The 21,952-nt window shown below is 39.7% G+C and overlaps 1 protein-coding gene across 2 annotated transcripts; it reads left to right on the top strand.

Annotated features, from left to right (window-relative positions):
- Positions 1 to 1,004: 1,004 nt before the first annotated feature.
- Positions 1,005 to 20,662, top strand: sv2ba (synaptic vesicle glycoprotein 2Ba). 2 transcript variants are annotated; one of them, XM_079667176.1, is made up of 12 exons: positions 1,005 to 1,046; positions 5,278 to 5,458; positions 7,171 to 7,322; positions 8,249 to 8,382; positions 10,591 to 10,680; positions 12,071 to 12,184; positions 12,964 to 13,052; positions 13,947 to 14,111; positions 15,337 to 15,470; positions 16,017 to 16,217; positions 17,709 to 17,868; positions 20,232 to 20,662. In XM_079667176.1, the coding sequence occupies exons 1-12, from the start codon at positions 1,040 to 1,042 to the stop codon at positions 20,413 to 20,415; spliced, it is 1,611 nt and encodes a 536-aa protein (XP_079523302.1). In that variant the 5' UTR covers positions 1,005 to 1,039; the 3' UTR covers positions 20,416 to 20,662. The 2 variants fall into 2 exon arrangements, with proteins under 2 accessions (XP_079523302.1, XP_079523301.1); XM_079667175.1 differs by lacking the exon at positions 1,005 to 1,046 and adding an exon at positions 3,053 to 3,230.
- Positions 20,663 to 21,952: the final 1,290 nt, after the last annotated feature.

Genomic DNA, 21,952 nt, shown 5'->3' with positions numbered 1-21,952 from the left:
CTTCTTCATGTCTCTTCTACATCAACATTTGTCCCCTCTTCTCCATGTCTTTTCTACATCAACATGTGCCCCCTCTTCTTCATGTCTCTTCTACATCAACATGTGTCCCCTCTTCTTCATGTCTCTTCTACATCAACATGTGTCCCCTCTTCTTCATGTCTCCTCTACATCAACATGTGTCCCCTCTTCTTCATGTCTCCTCTACATCAACATGTGTCCCCTCTTCTTCATGTCTCTTCTACATCAACATGTGTCCCCTCTTCTTCAAGTCTCTTCTACATCAACATGTGTCCCCTCTTCTTCATGTCTCTTCTACATCAACATGTGTCCCCTCTTCTTCATGTCTCTTCTACATCAACATGTGTCCCCTCTTCTTCATGTCTCCTCTACATCAACATGTGTCCCCTCTTCTTCATGTCTCCTCTACATCAACATGTGTCCCCTCTTCTTCATGTGTCTTCTACATCAACATGTGTCCCCTCTTCTTCATGTCTCTTCTACATCAACATGTGTCCCCTCTTCTTCATGTCTCTTCTACATCAACATGTGTCCCCTCTTCTTCGTGTCTCTTCTACATCAGCATGTGTCCCCTCTTCTCCATGTCTCCTCTACATCAACATGTGTCCCCTCTGTGGAAAGAGACTCTGAAAGTTTCAGGAACAAAGATTCTCTCTCTTTTTGATCCATTTCTATAAAAACCTGTCTGAAAATGAGCTGATCAGATTTTGGCCACTTTATGATGTCATAACGATGTTTTGGCTTGTGCAGCCATTAGCCAATCACCAACCAAGGTAATCCCCCCCCCAAACCAAATCTCTCTCAGAGGGGCGTGGGGAGGGGCTCCTTATTTTAATCCAAAGTAACAGACAGAGAATCAGAATTTTGGAAACAGGGCTGAAACAGAGGGGATTATGGGTAATGCTGCAATGATCTGTTTGGTGTTTCAGCCAATCAGAGACAGGCTCTGGATATATCTGAGAGCTGTAATATGTTGATGAAAAACAGTATGATAGGTGACCTTTAAAACTCTGAGAAAGGAATGCTGGGTAAGTGACAGCAAACGGAGAGAGAGGGGGAAACTGGATACCTGTGGTGCGGATTGTAGGCTATTTGTTCCAAAAGGAAATAACAATCTGGAGAAAAATACATTTTGCAAACAGAGAAAGGCTGTTAATTTGAACCAGTATTGTTCTGAAGATGTAATAGTTAACAAAAAAAAGGAAACAATACTGAAAGTCTACAGTTATGCTAACACGTCCTACAGCATTTCTTAGAGCTAAATGCTAACGTAAGCATGCTAGCAAAGTGTTAACAGACTCACAGGAGCAGAAATGTTTTCAATCTTAACCGTAGTCTTTGAAAGCAGATAGACTCCCAAAACTTTTGTTAAAAAGAGGAGGAATAATTGTGGGCGCCCTTACCCTTGAAGGTGGTGTAATTGTTTATCCTTTAGGGGGAACATGAAAGAGGCGTATAGTGGGAGACTCTGGGGACAGAGAAGAGGAAGTTCAGGCAGTTTTTAAATATCAGGCTGTGTGGAGTTGCAGATATTTAACGAGTTCTCTCAAGGATTTTCTAAATTTGCAATTAAAAAGGTCTTGCATAGCATACAAGATGGTTTGATGATGTTTCCCTGCAACTATTAAAGGGATGGTCATTTGGTGTTTAACACGAAGACAATCAAATAAGATGTCCAGTTTTCCGTTTGATTGTCTTTGACTTTTTAAATGTTTGAAGAGATTTTCTTTCTTTGACGAACTCCAAACAAACTACTTTTACTGTTGCATGACATGTCAAAAATACATCTCATCTTGTGTATCACACTTTGATCTCTGGATTTGTTTGCGCTAGCTTATCGTAGCTCAAGGTGTTTGAAGCTCTTCCTAAGTCTTTGTTAAACCTAGCTGATTTGCTAAATCCGGTTGCCTTATTTAAAGCAATGTATGAAGTTGCTGCCTATAACGTCCTTTAATGCTGACTAATGAGAAGCAAGAACAGATATAACACGTTAGCTTTAGCATCCATGGCACCACCTTCCATCAATACCAATCACCAATCGATTTAACCCTTTCCAAGTAGCTACACAGGTTTAACTAATGTATAGAGATTTGCAGAGTGCAGATATATGTTTAAGAGGTAGTAGCATTCTAGTAGTTTAGAGTGAGAGGGTAATATCGTAGCCAACATCAAATGACAACTTAGTCTAGATTTATTGGCACAATTTTTGTTGAATGTCATTTAAAAATATACTTTTTATCAACTGTAAGGTCACATGTATACCAAATTAAGTTTCTCGATATTAGCAAGCTAACGTAGAATAAGACACCACATATCGGCCAATTAAATTAGCATAATCAGTGGAGCGTCATAGAGTGTAAGTATGCACTCGGTTTTATAATTGTATCACAATTGCTCATTGCAAATAGCCATACAAAAGATAACATAGACCTCTAACTGCTGTTGGACAAGAGCACAGATACAAGTGAGTTGATGTGGTATACAGAGCAACAACCTCCATGAGGAAGTTACGGGCGAAGCGTTGGACAGCGTTGGTCTTTGTGTTTCCAACATTACGTTTCACTTTCCCTTATTTCAACACGGACAAAATGTTAAGATTCCTTCAGTTTTGTGATGTTTTTTAGTTTCAATTAGTAATTCAGTTACCACAAATCATAATAGGATTACCCACTGATAACGTTCATTTAATTTGTGACAACATTCAAAATAGGGTTTCTTAATTTTGAATGTATGAACAGATGGTTCAGGCTGCAGACCAACACTTGAAACTCATTGAATTGCTACTAAATCCATCAATAGTCAACCAATGAAAAGCAGAACGATTGGTCAAATGCACCGGAGATTCAATTAAGTGTAATCAAGCTCTTTTGGTTCAACCTGTGCACACGGTAGATATTGTGCTGATGTGGAAGACACGCGACTCCAGTGCCTGACGTTATTTATTCTCCCGAGTCATTATCTCTTTATCCAGATGTCTGCTTCCACTTTTAATAATGCAAGAAATGACAAAATCCCCATTTCCCCTGCAGGGATCCGTTGTCTCCCCTGCTCTCAAGGACACTAGCAAGTGCATGGCGGCTTGTTTCTGCAGAGTTTGATCCCCCACCTGAAGGACAGGCTGTCCAATCACAAGGCCATCCTGTCAAACTGTCCATGTTTGCACCTTAAAAGCATGCACATTGCCTTAAGCAACAACTTGGCCAAGATAAGAGGTGACATATTAGCCTTGAAGCTTTATTTCCAGGTGTCCTTATCGTTGTCTTGTTCGTTTTTTTGCGGCTCGGCGTGTTTGGATAGTCGAGTAATCCACAAGGTGAACACTATGGCTCCTCGTGCCGTTAAGCAGCTTATTCCTGCTGTAATTAGGGCTGTGTAGTAAAAACACGGAGCAGGCAGCAGGTAAAGATTTAAAACTACTCGGAGAAGAGAAGTGCCCAGGTTGTAGGTTTTAAATCCTGACACCGAGCGCCTCTCTCTCCCGGAGAGTCGTTAAAGAAAGGAGGAACATAATCATTGTTATCTCCTCGCAGCAGTAATGGGCAGCGCAGTTGGAGGCTGGTAAAAAGCTGTAGCTTCACTACTAAACGAAATGCCAAAGTGGACTTTCTGCCAGGTGCATGCTGGGAAAAGGCTCCACCTCGCTGTCACTCAGAGCGGAAATCTGCAGATAAAATGGCGAGAAGAAATCCATTTTGCTTTGATAAACAAAAATAAAATGTCAGATTTGAAAGGTAAAATATTGTGGAAATGATGCATTCAATGACCTTTATGACTCAGCTGTTCTCAGGCAAAAGTGGATTTATTGTTCTCCGTAGGCCTACATCATTATGAATATTCAGATTATCAGAGCATCGCAGTGACTTCAAGCTGAGAGGGTTGAATTATTGTTTCTTTAAACCTCTGAACTCATTCAAGGGTAAAGAGAGCCCCCTTGTGGAAATCAGGAGTCATTTTTGACTCTTTACAGTACAGACACTACATACTGATATACACCTGAACATCAGCAGGAGAGGACTCTTTAAAGTAGAGACACTACATACTGATATACACCTGAACATCAGCAGGAGAGGACTCTTTAAAGTAGAGACACTACATACTGATATACACCTGAACATCAGCAGGAGAGGACTCTTTAAAGTAGAGACACTACATACTGATATACACCTGAACATCAGCAGGAGAGGACTCTTTAAAGTAGAGACACTACATACTGATATGCACCTGAACATCAGCAGGAGAGGACTCTTTAAAGTAGAGACACTACATACTGATATACACCTGAACATCAGCAGGAGAGGACTCTTTAAAGTAGAGACACTACATACTGATATCCACCTGAACATCAGCAGGAGAGGACTCTTTAAAGTAGAGACACTACATACTGATATCCACCTGAACATCAGCAGGAGAGGACTCTTTAAAGTAGAGACACTACATACTGATATCCACCTGAACATCAGCAGGAGAGAACTCTTTAAAGTAGAGACACTACATACCGATATACACCTGAACATCAGCAGGAGAGGACTGTTTAAAGTAGAGACACTACATACTGATATACACCTGAACATCAACAGGAGAGGACTCTTTAAAGTAGAGACACTACATACTGATATACACCTGAACATCAGCAGGAGAGGACTCTTTAAAGCAGAGACACTACATACTGATATACACCTGAACATCAGCAGGAGAGGACTCTTTAAAGTAGAGACACTACATACTGATATACACCTGAACATCAGCAGGAGAGGACTCTTTAAAGTAGAGACACTACATACTGATATACACCTGAACATCAGCAGGAGAGGACTCTTTAAAGTAGAGACTCTAAATACTGATATACACCTGAATATCAGCAGGACAGGACTCTTTAAAGCAGAGACACTACATACTGATATACACCTGAATATCAGCAGGACAGGACTCTTTAAAGCAGAGACACTACATACTGACATACACCTGAACATCAGCAGGAGAGGACTCTTTAAAGTAGAGACACTACATACCGATATACACCTGAACATCAGCAGGAGAGGACTCTTTAAAGTAGAGACACTACATACTGACATACACCTGAACATCAACATAATAGAGCCCCTTTAAGTCCATAGTATCTTTACTTTAACTGAAGTGAAGTACGTAAAGTGCTTCTACCAACAATGGCCTATTTTTTCCGATTGGAGTAAAATGTAACTTGTCCTTTGAGTGTAAAATGTCAAATTCCTCCTATAATGAGGTTTGTGTGTTTTCTTGCAGGTCTGCTGGTGTACGTGGCGATGATGGTGGGGGCGTTGGTGTGGGGGGGTCTGAGTGATAAGATGGGTAGGAGGAAGTGTCTGATCTACGTCCTGAGCATCGACCTGGCCTTCTCCTTCCTCTCCTGCTTCGCGCAGGGCTACGGCTTCTTCCTCTTCTTCAGGATCTGCTCCGGCTTCGGGTGAGACGGCACATTTTACATTAATATAAATATCAGTCCACTGGGAGCACAAATAGGGCAATTTTCTGGTTAAATCTGCCACTTACGATCCTGAAAATGTTAGAAAATGTATTCACTTACCCCCAAAACATCTTCAAAATGGTCCAAATCGGTTTAGCCATCAACCTATGCTAATTGTGCAAGTTGCCCAGAGTTTTTGTTATAATAACTGTCCTTTTCCATAATGTATCCTTTTAGTTTCTCACATTTTGACGGGAAAAGCACATCTACCATTACCACCAGAGTTGTTTTTATAATAACTGTCATTTTCCATAATTGATCCTTTAGTTTGACGGGAAAAGCAAATCCCCGTGTTCACATTTGATGATATTTGTTCCAGAATAAGACGCCTGACATTTAAAGTTTGATGAGTAATGAAAGTCAAAGTCAACTTTATTGTCAATCTTTCAGTTTGTGTGTACAGACAGAGGGATCGAAATACCGTTTCCCACAATCCTGAATACAAAAACACAAATATGTATAAAATATGTATAAAATATGTGTATCCTATATATACACAATCAACAGACACATTTATACACATGCACACATTAAGATAAACACAACAATCAATATATACAAAATAACAGAGCACTGAATAATGACGCTGAATCAATTAGTTTTCCTTAAAATATAAAACATATTTACATATGCCTCACAACAGGACATGTCTGTGTGTTCACTCTGTTAGCGCTGTTCGTTAGCGCTATTCGTTATCACACCAATTAGGGAACTTGTTTTTCATGTGAGCTTTTTATTGTGGACTTCCTGCTGTCTCGAACACCTCGGGGTGAAACCGTTGCTGTGCACAGATTGATGTTGCTCTCACACTTTGATAATGATAACAGCCTGAGTGTACCTAAACATGCAACATTTATGTTTTTGATGAGCCAAAGAACAAGTCGTCAAAATAAAAACTGTTTCTGAGGCCCTTGAGAGTCATTAACTGTTTAACCATGTTTCTTCACTAAACACAGGGAGCAGGCACACTTGATTGTTTTGAAGTTAAACATCATTTGATTTCTCTCTTGGATAGCAGCCGTATTTTCTGTATAGCTAGATATCAGGAGTAGTGAGAAGTGTTCCTGTAATTTGTCTGTTCTAACCGTTTGCAAAAAGGTCAAACTTCCAGGTGAAGTCAACAGAGCAATGGGCGAACAATGACAGCACGTATATTATACAATAGGTTACATGTCAATTTCCCATAGGTGTCCTTTACACTGGTGAGCTTTTAAAATAGCAGAATGTGTCCGTATCATTTTTTAAACACACTATCTGTAAAAAAGAAAGCTGGGTCAGGAGTTCAGGTCCAATACATGTTGAGAAATAACAAACATGTATTTGAACAATATCAAAGCACACAATACACATTCAATCAGAAGTAACAAAGTCTAAGCTACAACAAAAACAAACAAAAAGATATCATCCTAAAATGACTCAAACATATTTAGGAACCCAACTGTAACTTCAAATAATGTTTGACATAGTTCCTTCTTTGTGCATCTTTATTCACACCTAAAGTTGTTTGTTGAAGGTTAAAAACACAGTTTTCATCTGAGCGCTTTTCAACGTAAATGCACTTTGCAAATGCCAGACACCACAGGAAATGATCCACTAAATTCTCAAACGATTAAGTGTTGTTTTAGAGATTTATATTTGCGTTTCCTCCCCAGAATTGGCGGCTCCATCCCGATCGTTTACACCTACTTCACTGAGTTCCTCCAGATGGATAAACGTGGAGAACATCTGAGCTGGCTCTGCATGTTCTGGATGTTGGGGGGGCTTTACGCCTCTTTCACCGCCTGGGGAATCATCCCACACTACGGTAACACACACACACACACACACACACACACACACACACACACACACACACACACACACACACACACACACACACACACACACACACACACACACACACACACACACACACACACACACACACACACACACACACACACACACACACACACACACACACACACACACACACACACACACAATTAAACAGAGGTGGGAAGTAGTGGAGTACAAATACATTTTTCTGGTATCAGTACTTTACTCCACTACTTATTTTTCTGACGACTTTTAACTTTTACTTCTTACACTTTGAACACAAATACCTGTACTTTCTACTTCTTACATGTTGAACCCAAATACCTGTACTTTCTACTTCTTACATGTTGAACACAAATACCTGTACTTTCTACTTCTTACATGTTGAACTCAAATACCTGTACTTTCTACTTCTTACATGTTGAACCCAAATACCTGTACTTTCTACTTCTCACATGTTGAACACAAATACCTGTACTTTCTACTTCTTACATGTTGAACTCAAATACCTGTACTTTCTACTTCTCACATGTTGAACTCAAATACCTGTACTTTCTACTTCTCTCATGTTCCAAACAGGCTGGTTCCTTTAGTCTGAATGTGTGTTTGGTGGCGTGATCATTATTATTTAGAGTCATTGCGTGCCTATTGATTTGAACACGATCCGTGTATCCATCATTTCCTGGTCTTCTCTAAAGAAGAGGGACCAATGGAAACGTTGTCATGTTGCCGTTGTTCAGCATGGAAACATTCATTAGCTAACAATGACATTATTGTTATTTTTACTGAAGTACATTTCAAAGCCCATACTTTTAACATGCACAAAAAAATCGAACAAACTACAGGAAAGGGAAAACCCCCGGAAGCAGAATAGGGCCTCTTTAACAGACTCTTCTCCTGATTGTTTTCCAGGTTGGGGATTCGCCATCGGGACAGAGATCCAGATCCACAGTTGGAGATTATTCATCTTCGTGTGTCTCTTCCCTGCGTTGGCTGCTCTCATCGGAGTCATCTTCATGCCGGAGAGCCCTCGTTTCCTCCTGGAGGTCAGAGCTAATGCCTCCAAATTAAATCAAATAAAAAGTGGTTTTATTGTCTGCAAAACATAAAAACACTGAAAGCAAGATTAACATCAAACACAATAACATGTAGCGATTCTATCCTAATATGCATTATACTGTAAGTCTAGTTGACAGCTCAGAGTCTTGTTATGAACCCAGAAATGTTGAGTACCAAAGTCTTATGTTAGAAATAAATAGTACGGGTCCCCAGCTCATAGAAACTGCCGGATTATATCTTGCATATGTTGGGCAATATGCACTATTAGCACAAATTGCGTTAATTAGCATTAATTACCACTATAGCCTACAGTATGAGGACACTAGTTTGGACGTGGCTTGGCCGATTTGGACAATTTTGGAGTAGTTTGGGGGGTTAATTAAGATTCTCTGTCAGTTTCTGACATTTTCAGGATCCATAGCGGCAGTTTTAACCAGAAAATTGCCATATTTGTGGACTACTTTTTATAAATTGTGTGTCTATTTTGAGATTTTAGTGGATTCTAGATCATTTGAATTGGACAGATTGCCTATTTTTTGGAAGAAAAGTTGTCATAATAGCACAATCATTTCCATCTTGTGCTCTCTATATCCAATGGTTGCAACACTGCTCATGGTAGTAAAAATCTGTCCACCGAGAGGACAAATATGGCCACTTTTTGGAAATAATATCGAAATGTCTGACCCTTAAACCGTCAGAAATGGATTCAGCGTCCTCAATGACCCCCAAAACCACTCAACAATAGTTGAAATCGACCAAAACATTTTCAACTATTGCCCACAATTTATGCTAATTGTGCAAATCTTGGGGTACTCAACATTTCCGGGGTTCACCATGGTGGCAACTAGACTATATATGAGTGGTAAACATTGGTTATGATGAGTCATCCTCAGCAACATGCCACTGCTGTGCTAAGTTAGCAACAGGCTGCTAAGGCGCCACCACCCACCCAACGTTTCTACTCCAGGACAAAGACCTCTGACCACATGTGGTATTGTGTTTGTATGTGACTGCTCCAACATGTTCACACACACACACACACACACACACACACACACACACACACACACACACACACACACACACACACACACACACACACACACACACACACACACACACACACACACACACACACACACACACACACACACACACACACACACACACACACACACACACACACACACACACACACACACACACACACACACACACACACACACACACAGCTGTCAGAGTAACAGTTGGTTTTAGTGTTTTGGGGGAAGAACAGCTGAGGTGGGAAGTAACTCAGTACAATTTGACAAACTGTTACTTTACTTGAGTATTTCCATCTTATGCTACTTCTTACTTCTACTCCACTACAGTTCAAAGGTAAATTGTGTACTTCTACTCCACTACATGTATTTAATCCCTTTAGTTACTTCTCTGGATGAATGATGTGAAATATAATCAAGTGTTAAATCAGACTTTAGTTCCACCTGGAGTAAATCCACCAGCTACCCTGCAGTATACAAAGTCATTCAAACTAGCTGCACCTTTACCAGCTTTGAGAACACTTTCATGATCAATCATTATAAAACATATCATATCTATTATTCTGAAATGGACCAATCTGCACAATGACTACTTTTACTGTCGCTACTTTAACTATATTCTGATGAGAATACTTTTCTACTTTTACTTGAGTAACATTTTGAATGCAGGACTTTTACTGTAACAGAGTATTCCTACACTCTGGTACTTCTACTTTTACTCAAGTACAAGATCTAAGTACTTCTACTTTTACTGAAGTACAAGATCTGAGTACTTCTACTTTTACTCAAGTACAAGATCTGAGTACTTCTACTTTTACTCAAGTACAAGACCTGAGTACTTCTACTTTTACTCAAGTCCACAATCTGAGTACTTCTACTTTTACTCAAGAACAAAATCTGAGTACTTCTACTTTTACTCAAGAACAAGATCTGAGTACTTCTACTTTTACTCAAGAACAAGATCTGAGTACTTCTACTTCTACTCAAGTACAAGATCTGAGTACTTCTACTTTTACTCAAGTTCAAGATCTGAGTACTTCTACTTTTACTCAAGTTCAAGATCTGAGTACTTCTACTTTTACTCAAGAACAAGATCTGAGTACTTCTTCGTCCTCCAAAGCTAAATAAAAACGTGTTTATTTGTTTGTGTTTCAGGCTGCTCGACATGATGAAGCGTGGATGGTTCTCAGACGAGTTCACGACACCAACTGGAAGGCAAAGGGAGAACCAGAGAGAGTTTTCACTGTAAGACTTTGAATAGATTTGTTTACCCTTTCAGATTTTCATTAAACCGGTTTTAAAATCTATATATTTAATGATTTGTTATTTTGTTACAACACAATACACCGTTATTTATAAAGAACTTTCAAACCTCCAGACCAAGTGCTGTAAAATAAACACGAGTAACATCACACAGCTCAGCTCACACACCATAAAACAAGTGCTAGTAAAGAACAATAGACAATTTAAAATCAATCAAAGCAACAATCTGCAGTCTTGAAGATATTTTTAGGGACTGGTACCCAACAATAGCATTATAATGAAAGAGGTTGGAATGAAACTCGTTCCCTCTCTCTCAGTCACATGACGTTCCCTCTCTCTCAGTCACATGACGTTCCCTCTCTCTCAGTCACATGACGTTCCCTCTCTCTCAGTCACATGACGTTCCCTCTCTCTCTCAGTCACATGACATTCTCTCTCTCAGTCACATGACATTCTCTCTCTCAGTCACATGACGTTCCCTCTCTCTCAGTCACATGACGTTCCCCTCTCTCTCAGTCACATGACGTTCCCTCTCTCTGTCACATGCCGTTCCCTCTCTCTCAGTCACATTATGTTCCCTCTCTCTCAGTCACATGACGTTCCCCTCTCTCTCAGTCACATGACGTTCCCTCTCTCTGTCACATGCCGTTCCCTCTCTCTCAGTCACATGACGTTCCCTCTCTCTCAGTCACATGACGTTCCCCTCTCTCTCAGTCACGTGACGTTCCCTCTCTCTCAGTCACATGACGTTCCCCTCTATCTCAGCCACATGACGTTCCCTCTCTCTCAGTCACATGACGTTCCCTCTCTCTCAGTCACATGACGATCCCTCTCTCTCTCAGTCACATGACGTTCCCCTCTCTCTCAGCCACATGACGTCCCCTCTCTCTCAGTCACATGACGTTCCCTCTCTCTCTCAGTCACATGACGTTCCCTCTCTCTCAGTCACATGACGTTCCCTCTCTCTCAGTCACATGACGTTCCCTCTCTCTCAGTCACATGACATTCCCTCTCTCTCAGTCACGTGATGTTCCCTCTCTCTCAGTCACATGACGTTCCCTCTCTCTCAGTCACATGACGTTCCCTCTCTCTCAGTCACATGACGTTCCCTCTCTCAGTCACATGACGTTCCCTCTCTCTCAGTCACATGATAGTAAAAGACTATTTATTTTTCCAAAACTCTAATTTCTTCATCTAAAATAGTTCATATATAAAGTTCAATTGCCCGACTTTATATCACAATAACATATTATTTATCGTGTTGGACTGTAATGAAAGCTTCACAAAGAGATAGAATAAAAGAAGCATGTATGTCGACATACCGGGAGGTCATCACTGTGTTCATATCCAAACCCCTCTCTTTTCTGTGAAGGCGACCAACATCAAGACTCCAGAGACTGAGGAGGACGATTTCATCGAGATCCAGAGCGACACGGGGACGGCTTTCCAGCGCTGGACCGTCCGTCACATGACCATGCTGCAGCAGGTCTGCACATCATACATTATAGCACTTACTTGTATCGACATCCCATCTACTTTGTGTATTTATGATCCTATGTGTAGAATATAATATATACATGTTGAATTTACAAATTAACAACAACAAGACATGCAAGGTATTATATATATACATAAGTATGTGACAGAAGGAATATTAAATATTAGACTGAATATATAAATGTAAAATGTACAGTGAAGAGAAAAACTATGGAGCATCTTATGTGGTCAATCCCTAAAATAATTAAACTTTCTGCACACTCATACATGATAACACTTGTTAGCATGTTACCCCAGCTACTCCAAGTATATCAGAATCAAGTTTATTTAGGTCTGCACATCATTCCTAGATGATAACACCTACTTGTATCTACATAACACGTGTGATCCCATCTATGTAAATATTATCCTGGTATGTGGTTGCGCCTCATTTGAACCTTTTCCCAGGAAGTATTTGGGATGGATACCACTAAATCCATATCATTTAGTTCTGGGATTAGACTCTTATTTTGAACACAGACACATGTAAATGCACACCTCACAATATTACACAAATAGTGTACTTATATTTGAGCATCATTTGAAAAACCGTTATCCAATGTGTTAAAAGGAAGTCTTGACGATTTTGTCAGGGACGGTACCCAATAGCAAGTCAAACAGAATAATCATAAGTGTAGGTCTTTGTATTTTATCATGTTATGCCTCTGCATGACTTAGACTGCATGTGTAGTTCTGCAGACGTACCATATCTACCTGTGTGTGTTTCAGGTGATGGCTAACATCATGTCGCTCTCTGCCGCTGAGCTCCGGCTGCAGGGCCTCTTCCTGCTCATCGTCTGGTTCTGCCTGGCCTTCAGGTAGCTCTTTAAAACACGTCATAGGACTATAAATAATCCACATGTGTAACGACTGAGTGAACACAAGTAGAAGACTCAATAGCACGACTTAGGGACAGAGGCTTCGGTTACAAAGAAGGTCTATACAAGCAAAGGCTCGGTACACGGTAGGTCAATCAGGAAGGAAACTAAAACAGGCGAGGCCGGAACAGAGTCAGAAACTAAATACTAGAAAGAACTACTGCTGGAAAGAACAAAGATGAACTGGCACTGAGGGGAATGTGAACACAGACTAAATATAGACGGGGAGGGGGGGGGGGGGGGTGGGGGGGGATGATAACGGGACACAGGTGAGACTAATTAGGGATGGTTACACAGGTGGGGTTCAATCACAGGAAGGAAGTGGTGACACTGAAATGAGAGGAGAGAAACAAAATAAAACAGGAATATTAGAATGATATCAAAAAAATAACTTGCTGGCTAGGACCTTACAGCATGTGTACCTTCAACTTAAAATCCCAGTTATGAGTCAGTTATAAGTAATACTGAGCAAATGAGCACAGCATGATAACCGTCAATCATCATACCCTTATATACCATGATACTACATATATAATATAATATAATATAATATGCACTATATCGTTGAAATTTGAGGCATACATATCGTAATATTATACTTTTACATCCCTACGAGTGGATATTCATTCAAATCATGTATTTTAAGTATATGGGTGGATATTCTTATGCTGTCACTGGAAATGTAAAATGTCCAAATCACAAAAAGAGGTTTTCTCACTTGATAATATCTAGATTTTAATATTGTTTTTGTTTATTTTTGCTTAAGTATAGAAGTGTAAAAGTGTATATATGAAGGTTATTTAGTTTGTTTACATATGTTTCTCTGTGCTTCAGCTACCACGGGCTGGGAGTGTGGTTTCCTGATATGATCAAATACATGCAGTACGAGGAGTACGAGTCCAAGGTCCGAGTGTTTCACCGAGAACGAGTCGAACGCTTCCACTTCAACTTCTCTTTAGTCAACCAGATCCACCGCGAGGGCGAGTACATCCACGACAAGTACGTTTCCTACACTCCGTCCATAACACACTGCATATATTCATATTACATTTGCTCTTTAAAAGTCTCCTATCAGGCGAAATGCACTTGTTGATGTCTTTTATACATAAATATATGTCCCCGGTGTGTCAGGGAACTCACAAAGTGTCAGAAAATAAAACCCTCTCTCTTTTCCAAATCTCTAAAAGCGGGGGTACAACGGAGCTGATCCAGATTTGCGTCCGATATGACGTAATATCTTAAATGTGGGCGGGCTTTAGACCCACGGCCCTATCAGAAACGTCGCTATCAGAAACAATGCCTGACGTGTTTTGGTCGTAATATGGTCTTTGTTTACAATAGCATCGCTAACACTCAGAGCTAACCTCTGTTGGAGAGAGTATGTGTACAAAAGCAGGAAATAAAAAGGAACTCACCTTGTGGTAAACCTGAGAGAGAAAAAGAGTTTGAGCTCCATACTGTTTCAGAAATAATCCTTGATGTGGTTTGGAACATGTTATGGCGTTTAATCACGGCAGCATTCAGCTGGGAATCTGCCGGTAGAATTCAGAGCAGGCATTGGCTCCACCCCCTATTCTTATTATTTATTTTTTTTAAAGCTAAGGACACAAAATCAGCATTGTAAATAGAGGAGTATGAGGCATGAGGCTAGAATGGGTGATCTGTTTGGTATTTTTGAGCAAAACACATCAAAGACATATTTTTTTATATATCTGAGACCTATATATGCCTAAAAATTGTATAATAGGAGACCTTTAAAGTCACTTTAGCAGTGGCGGATCTTGACCAATTTTACTGGGGGTGCCAGGCTGGGGCCAGTTATTTCATGAGAGGGGCACAATAAAAGTGGGTTAAAAAGACAAAGACAGTATAAAGTGATTTTGTAAAATAAACATAAAATACAGTAATTGGTATTTGTTTTTGTAAAGGTATTTGTTTCAGTACATTTAAGTTACAGTCCTTTGTTTCAGTTGTTTTTGTCATTTAGTGTATTTAGTTTTAGTAACTTTAAGTGACAATTTAATTAAAAAGGTGCTTTTATAAGGCAATGAACAGTTTAATCCCCACTGTACGTCCGGGTCTCTGATTTGATTTAGTTCCAATAAATCGTAATATTGTAACCTGGCCCTGGTTGCCCCCCCCCGACCCCCCCCCCCCCCCCACCCTAGAACCGCCCCTGCACCTGAGGTTTATGTTTGATGAGATTCCTTTTCCTTTCGTTCAGGTTTGCAAACATTGAGATTAAGTCTGTGAAGTTCGAGGATTCTCTGTTTGAAAACTGCTACTTTGAGGATGTCAGGTCCACCAACACCTTCTTTGAGAACTGCACAATCAAAAACACCGTCTTCTATAACACAGGTACCATGCAGAATTAGTAAAAACATTTTAATATGACTTTTACTTTACGTGGATTTCTTAAAGTTTAGGGCTCAATAAATGTACTTATGAAAGACAAAACAAACAGTTAACTGAAGATAATGGATGGAAAAATATTCATTTTTGTGGGTTCTTTGTTTGGTTTGATTTTATATTAGAGAAACAAAACAAATAGCTTTGATGTGTTAATGTTAATGGTAATATCCACAATTCATTGGATGTATTTTATTTTTAAAAAATGTTTTAACTCACGGTTGCGAGATGAATAAATCTGGATATTATGATGATAGTTTGTAACAAAATATTTCAGTAACTTTTCTGCTCTCAGCTTCAGCCAGAAATCGTGATTTAGTTCAAATAAAAAAAAATATATAGTTTGAAACTTTAATGCTGCCATAAATGAGAAATAAAATAAAAGGTATTAATACTTTGCAAATATGTTAATCATCCAGCTCTAAGAGTTACAATTATTTGTTTACAATGTAAATCAAAAATTGTTATCCTTTAACATCCCTGTGTTCTCTGCAGACCTCTGGGAGGAGAAGTTTAAAGATTGCAAGATGGAGAACACCACCTTCCTCCACCCGAAGAAAGGCTGCCACCTGAACTTCCTGGAGGAAAACGACATCGTAATATATATGGTCAGCTTCCTGGGGAGTCTGGCCGTCTTACCGGGGAACATCCTCTCTGCTTTGTTCATGGACAAGATAGGAAGGATCCGAATTATAGGTGAGATCATCATGTGGAAACACATTAGCATCGCAAGCAAGGGATTTTTACATTGGATTTTGGAAAATGTCAGAATATAAACTCTGTGTCGATCATTTATGACGCTTAAACTTTCTGTTAAACCGGATAATCTCCACATATCAACACCACTTTATGATTATTGAAGTAAAAAGCTAATGTTGGGCTATAAAGGAACTACAGCACGGTCACATGACTTCACGTCACCACTGCTAAGCTAAAGGTGGCTAATGTTGGGTATAAAGGAATCACAGCACGGTCACATGACTTCACGTCACTAGCGCTAAGCTAAAGGTGGCTGATGTTGGTCTATAAAGGAACTACAGCACGGTCACATGACTTCACGTCCCCACCGTTAAGCTAAAGGTGGCTAATGTTGGGCTATAAAGGAACTACAGCACGGTCACATGACTTCACGTCACTACCGCTAAGCTAAAGGCGGCTGATGTTGGGCTATAAAGGAACTACAGCACGGTCACATGACTTCATGTCACCACCGCTAAACTAAAGGCGGCTAATGTTGGGCTATAAAGGAACTACAGCACGGTCACATGACTTCACGTCACCACCGCTAAGCTAAAGGCGGCTGATGTTGGGCTATAAAGGAACTACAGCACGGTCACATGACTTCATGTCACCACCGCTAAGCTAAAGGCGGCTGATGTTGGGCTATAAAGGAACTACAGCACGGTCACATGACTTCATGTCACCACCGCTAAGCTAAAGGCGGCTAATGTTGGGCTATAAAGGAACTACAGCACGGTCACATGACTTCACGTCACTACCGCTAAGCTAAAGGCGGCTAATGTTGGGCTTAAAAGGAACTACTGCACGGTCACATGACTTCATGTCACCACCGCTAAGCTAAAGGCGGCTAATGTTGGGCTATAAAGGAACTACAGCACGGTCACATGACTTCACGTCACTACCGCTAAGCTAAAGGCGGCTAATGTTGGGCTTAAAAGGAACTACTGCACGGTCACATGACTTCATGTCACCACCGCTAAGCTAAAGGCGGCTAATGTTGGGCTATAAAGGAACTACAGCACGGTCACATGACTTCACGTCACTACCGCTAAGCTAAAGGCGGCTAATGTTGGGCTTAAAAGGAACTACTGCACGGTCACATGACTTCACGTCACTACCGCTAAGCTAAAGGCGGCTAATGTTGGGCTATAAAGGAACTACAGCACGGTCACATGACTTCATGTCACCACCGCTAAGCTAAAGGCGGCTAATGTTGGGCTATAAAGGAACTACAGCACGGTCACATGACTTCACGTCACTACCGCTAAGCTAAAGGAGGCTAATGTTGGGCTATAAAATACCTACAGCATCAAACAAACTTCCAGATGGGGGGACAGAACGTGCTAAAGTGCTATCACATTTCCAGGTTTCAGGGCTAAATCCTGCAGCATTTTAGAGGTTTTTTTAAGTGTTGTTTTTGACAAAAATCTAAATCTGTGTTTCCAGGTGGTTCTATGTTGGCGTCGGCCGCCTGTACCTTCTTACTGCTGCTGAGTTTCAGTCAAGGAGCGGTAATATGTTGGCAGTGTCTCTTCTACGGCACCAGCGTGGCGGCATGGAACGGCTTACAGGTCATTTCTGTGGAACTCTACCCCTCCGCCAAAAGGTAATGTACAACTATCCCAACGGGAAAATATAAGATAAGATAAGATAGGACTTTATTCATCCCGAAGGAAATTGTTGTGCCAAAGTTACAAAAATACAATAAACATAGCAGGACAAAAATAATAAAACTGTACACTAACAGTGCAGTAAAAAGAGCAATTCAATAATTACAGGAAACATAGATGGTCACATAATTAATGTAAATATTTACAGTATTTAGTATTTAGTAGTGCAAAAAAACGTTGTTTATCGAACATTATTAGATCCAGAAATCCAGTCCAATCTTCTCCAATATTGTCTCTACAACTTCCCTACGTTTTTCCGCTAATTAACTGTTAGCTCAATCTCAATCTTAATACTAGTTGAACATGACATTTTGACATTTCTATATGTTTTTATATGCTTCTAGTTATTGTGCTTTTTATCTTGTTTTTAATTATGGTTTTATTATGTTACCCCCATTGTATTATTATACATTGTTTTTGTTCCCTTGGTCAACTGAGGTTGTTTTAAATGTGCTTAAGATTGATATTGAACTTTTAGCTAAACCAGTGATTCGTGCACAGCTAACAAGAGAATGGTTTGTAAAACGTTTTCAAAGTCATGATGCTTGATAAAGAGATAGAATAAGAGCAGAACAAATATAAGCAATCATGTCAAAATAGACATAAATGCTTGTAAACATTTATAAACTGTGACCTAAAAACAGGAAACAACCGTAAAAAGGAACAACAACCGTTTAACATCTGATCTGAAGCCATGTGGCTGGTTATGACAGACACAAGTTAGCGTTGTTTCAGGAGTATGAAGAGTATGCATTGTCAACCAAACAACACGGCCAATAGTTTAATGTCACTTCTATTTATTTTTCTATGGTCCAACTTTACCCTCTTGCACCAAAGATCCAGGGAAACTTTGCCCTTTCTCCTGGCTGAGAATTTAAAAGAAAATCTCATTCAAGTGGACAAAGACAACAGGTCATCTGATACGAGGCGCTTATTCATTTCGTCCAGCACACCTAGAACTTTTCCTTTCTTGCAATATCATCTTTTTATATTCATGAGACTGAGAGCCAATCTTTCGCACCAAGGGGGGAAATAATGACTTGCACTGTGAAAACATGTTGAAATCAGCACTCGGCAGAGGTGGGAAGTAGTGGAGTACAAATACTTTGTTACTGTTCTTAAGTACAGTATCAGTACTTTACTCCATTACTTCTTTTTCTGACGACTTTTTACTTTTACTTCTTACATGTTGAACACAAATACCTGTACTTTCTACTTCTTACATGTTGAACACAAATACCTGTACTTTCTACTTCTTACATGTTGAACACAAATACCTGTACTTTCTACTTCTTACATGTTGAACACAAATACCTGTACTTTCTACTTCTTACATGTTGAACACACATACCTGTACTTTCTAATTCTTACATGTTGAACACACATACCTGTACTTTCTACTTCTTACATGTTGAACTCAAATATCTGTACTTTCTACTTCTTACATGTTGAACTCAAATATCTGTACTTTCTACTTCTTACATGTTGAACCCAAATACCTGTACTTTCTACTTCTCACATGTTGAACTCAAATACCTGTACTTTCTACTTCTCACATGTTGAACACAAATACCTGTACTTTCTACTTCTTACATGTTGAACACAAATACCTGTACTTTCTACTTCTTACATGTTGAACACAAATACCTGTACTTTCTACTTCTTACATGTTGAACACAAATACCTGTACTTTCTACTTCTTACATGTTGAACCCAAATACCTGTACTTTCTACTTCTCACATGTTGAACTCAAATACCTGTACTTTCTACTTCTTACATGTTGAACTCAAATACCTGTACTTTCTACTTCTTACATGTTGAACTCAAATACCTGTACTTTCTACTTCTCTCATGTTCCAAGCAGGCTGGTTCCTTTAGTCTGAATGTGTGTTTGGTGGCGTGATCATTATTATTTAGAGTCATTGCGTGCCTGTTGATTTGAACACGATCCGTGTATCCATCATTTCCTGGTCTTCTCTAAAGAAGAGGGACCAATGGAAACGTTGTCATGTTGCCGTTGGTCACCATGGAAACATTCATTAGCTAACAATGACATTATTGTTCTATTAATATAAAGGGAGGTCAGGTACTCTTTAAAACAGCTGCTAGTTATGGGTACTTTTTACTGAAGTACATTTCAAAGCCTCTTTACTTTCACTTGAGTAAAGAAGTTTAGTCAATACCTCTACTTTCACCAGAGTATTTTAAAACACGAGTATCTGTACTTCTACTTGAGTAAAGGAGGTGTGTGCTTTTGCCCTCTCTGGCACTCAGTTATATTTCTCTGTTTCTCTGCAGAGGGACGGCGTTCGGTATCCTGAACGGGATCTGTAAGTTTGCCGCCATCCTCGCCAGCTTCATCTTCGCCAAATTCATTGGCATCACGAAGATAGTCCCGATCTTCATGGCCTTCGCTTCGCTCATCTGCGGAGGTTTGGTCGCCCTGAAGCTGCCGGAAACTCGGGAGAAAATCCTCCAGTGAACAGCCAAACTCCTGCAGCTTCCACCGCTGTATCGCTATGAGGAAAGCTTTTTGGGAAAGTGTATCAGCTTCAACTGAATTGGAAAGACGCGGTTGCTATGTTATAATTTAAAAAATTGTTGAAAACCTGTCTGGTTGCCTACGTGAACCTGTGGTTGCTTTCTATTCCCTCTGTGAGCTCCTCAGGCTCCTGTTAAAAAAAACTAGCGGTTCCTTTTTATCATTTACTCTCCGTCCTCCACACTTATAAAACTGAAGCGTTGATTTTAATTAAATGTATTATGTCAACAAACTCCACATAACTGTATCAGGTTAGCTGAAAACAATCACTTAAATAGGTTCAACTTAATATTATTGCTTTTAACTAACCTAATACAGTTATGGGAAAGTTGTTGACATAATGCACTTCAGTGTACACACACACACACACACACACACACACACACACACACACACACACACACACACACACACACACACACACACACACACACACACACACACACACACACACACACACACACACACAGTAGCAACATGTGTTTTGTTTGAGGTTTGTGTAACAGAATAAGAGATGTGTGTACTTGAAAGGTGGTGTAGTTCATGTTACCATGTTGTGCTTTCATTTCATTCCCCCGCTGGATAAGAAAAAGGAAGGACTTATAGTCGAATTGGATTTGAATCCCGTTGTATTTTCGCCGAGTCTCAGCAGCAATATCTCTGTTGTTATTCAGAGAAAACACCTTTTTGTTCACCCAGACATTATTTATTCTGTCCGTCCTGTGTGTGTAGTCTTCTTTAGTCCACATGTTGTTGCTCAGACTTAAACCTGGATTGACCATTTAATTAAATGTAGGAATTATTTATTTTTATTTTATTGGAACAGCGGACTGGATTCTCCTCCTTCTTGTCCCTCGAAAACACGTTGTGTGTGTTTGTTAAAGTAGAGCTGTGATTATGAGTGGTGAAAACGTAGAATATCTGTCACATCTTGCCATGACATCAAATAAGGAACTGTTTGTTTATTGATTTTTTTTCTTTTCTAAATAAGTGAAATTAGATGTTTTGATATGATGCTCTCATTTTAATGTTCTGACCAAGAACTCTTTTACAGAACCTGCTGCATTTCTGACAACATGTGTCAAGATTTCTAAGGAGCATGTTATGTTTTTTTTGGCGTGACTGAGCTGTGTGTGTGTTTGTGTGTGCGGTTGTTATCCACATGTCTGTGAATTTACACAATAGTCTGACTACCACTACTGTATTTGTTGTTGTACATACTGTAGACCTGTGGATATCGGTTGTAAAATAGTAGCTCCGTCATGACTTGAATAAAGCTGAGGGCTTATCATACAGTTTCCTGGTTTATAATTCATGCTACGAAACACGTTATACTCTTACATGCAAATAGAGTTTATTTAAACGATATTTCACTCCCAAAATCATCATTTGTTTTCCAATTACTCACCAAAAACATTTCTGGCATGTCTTCATGGGTAAAAGAAGAATAAAACTAATACAAAATCTTAATAAATTG

This window comes from Notothenia rossii (genome assembly GCF_949606895.1).
Source record: "Notothenia rossii genome assembly, chromosome: 2".
Taxonomy (NCBI): domain Eukaryota; kingdom Metazoa; phylum Chordata; class Actinopteri; order Perciformes; family Nototheniidae; genus Notothenia; species Notothenia rossii.
Note: the sequence above shows the minus strand (reverse complement) of the source record. Positions and strands in the feature narration are given on the sequence as shown.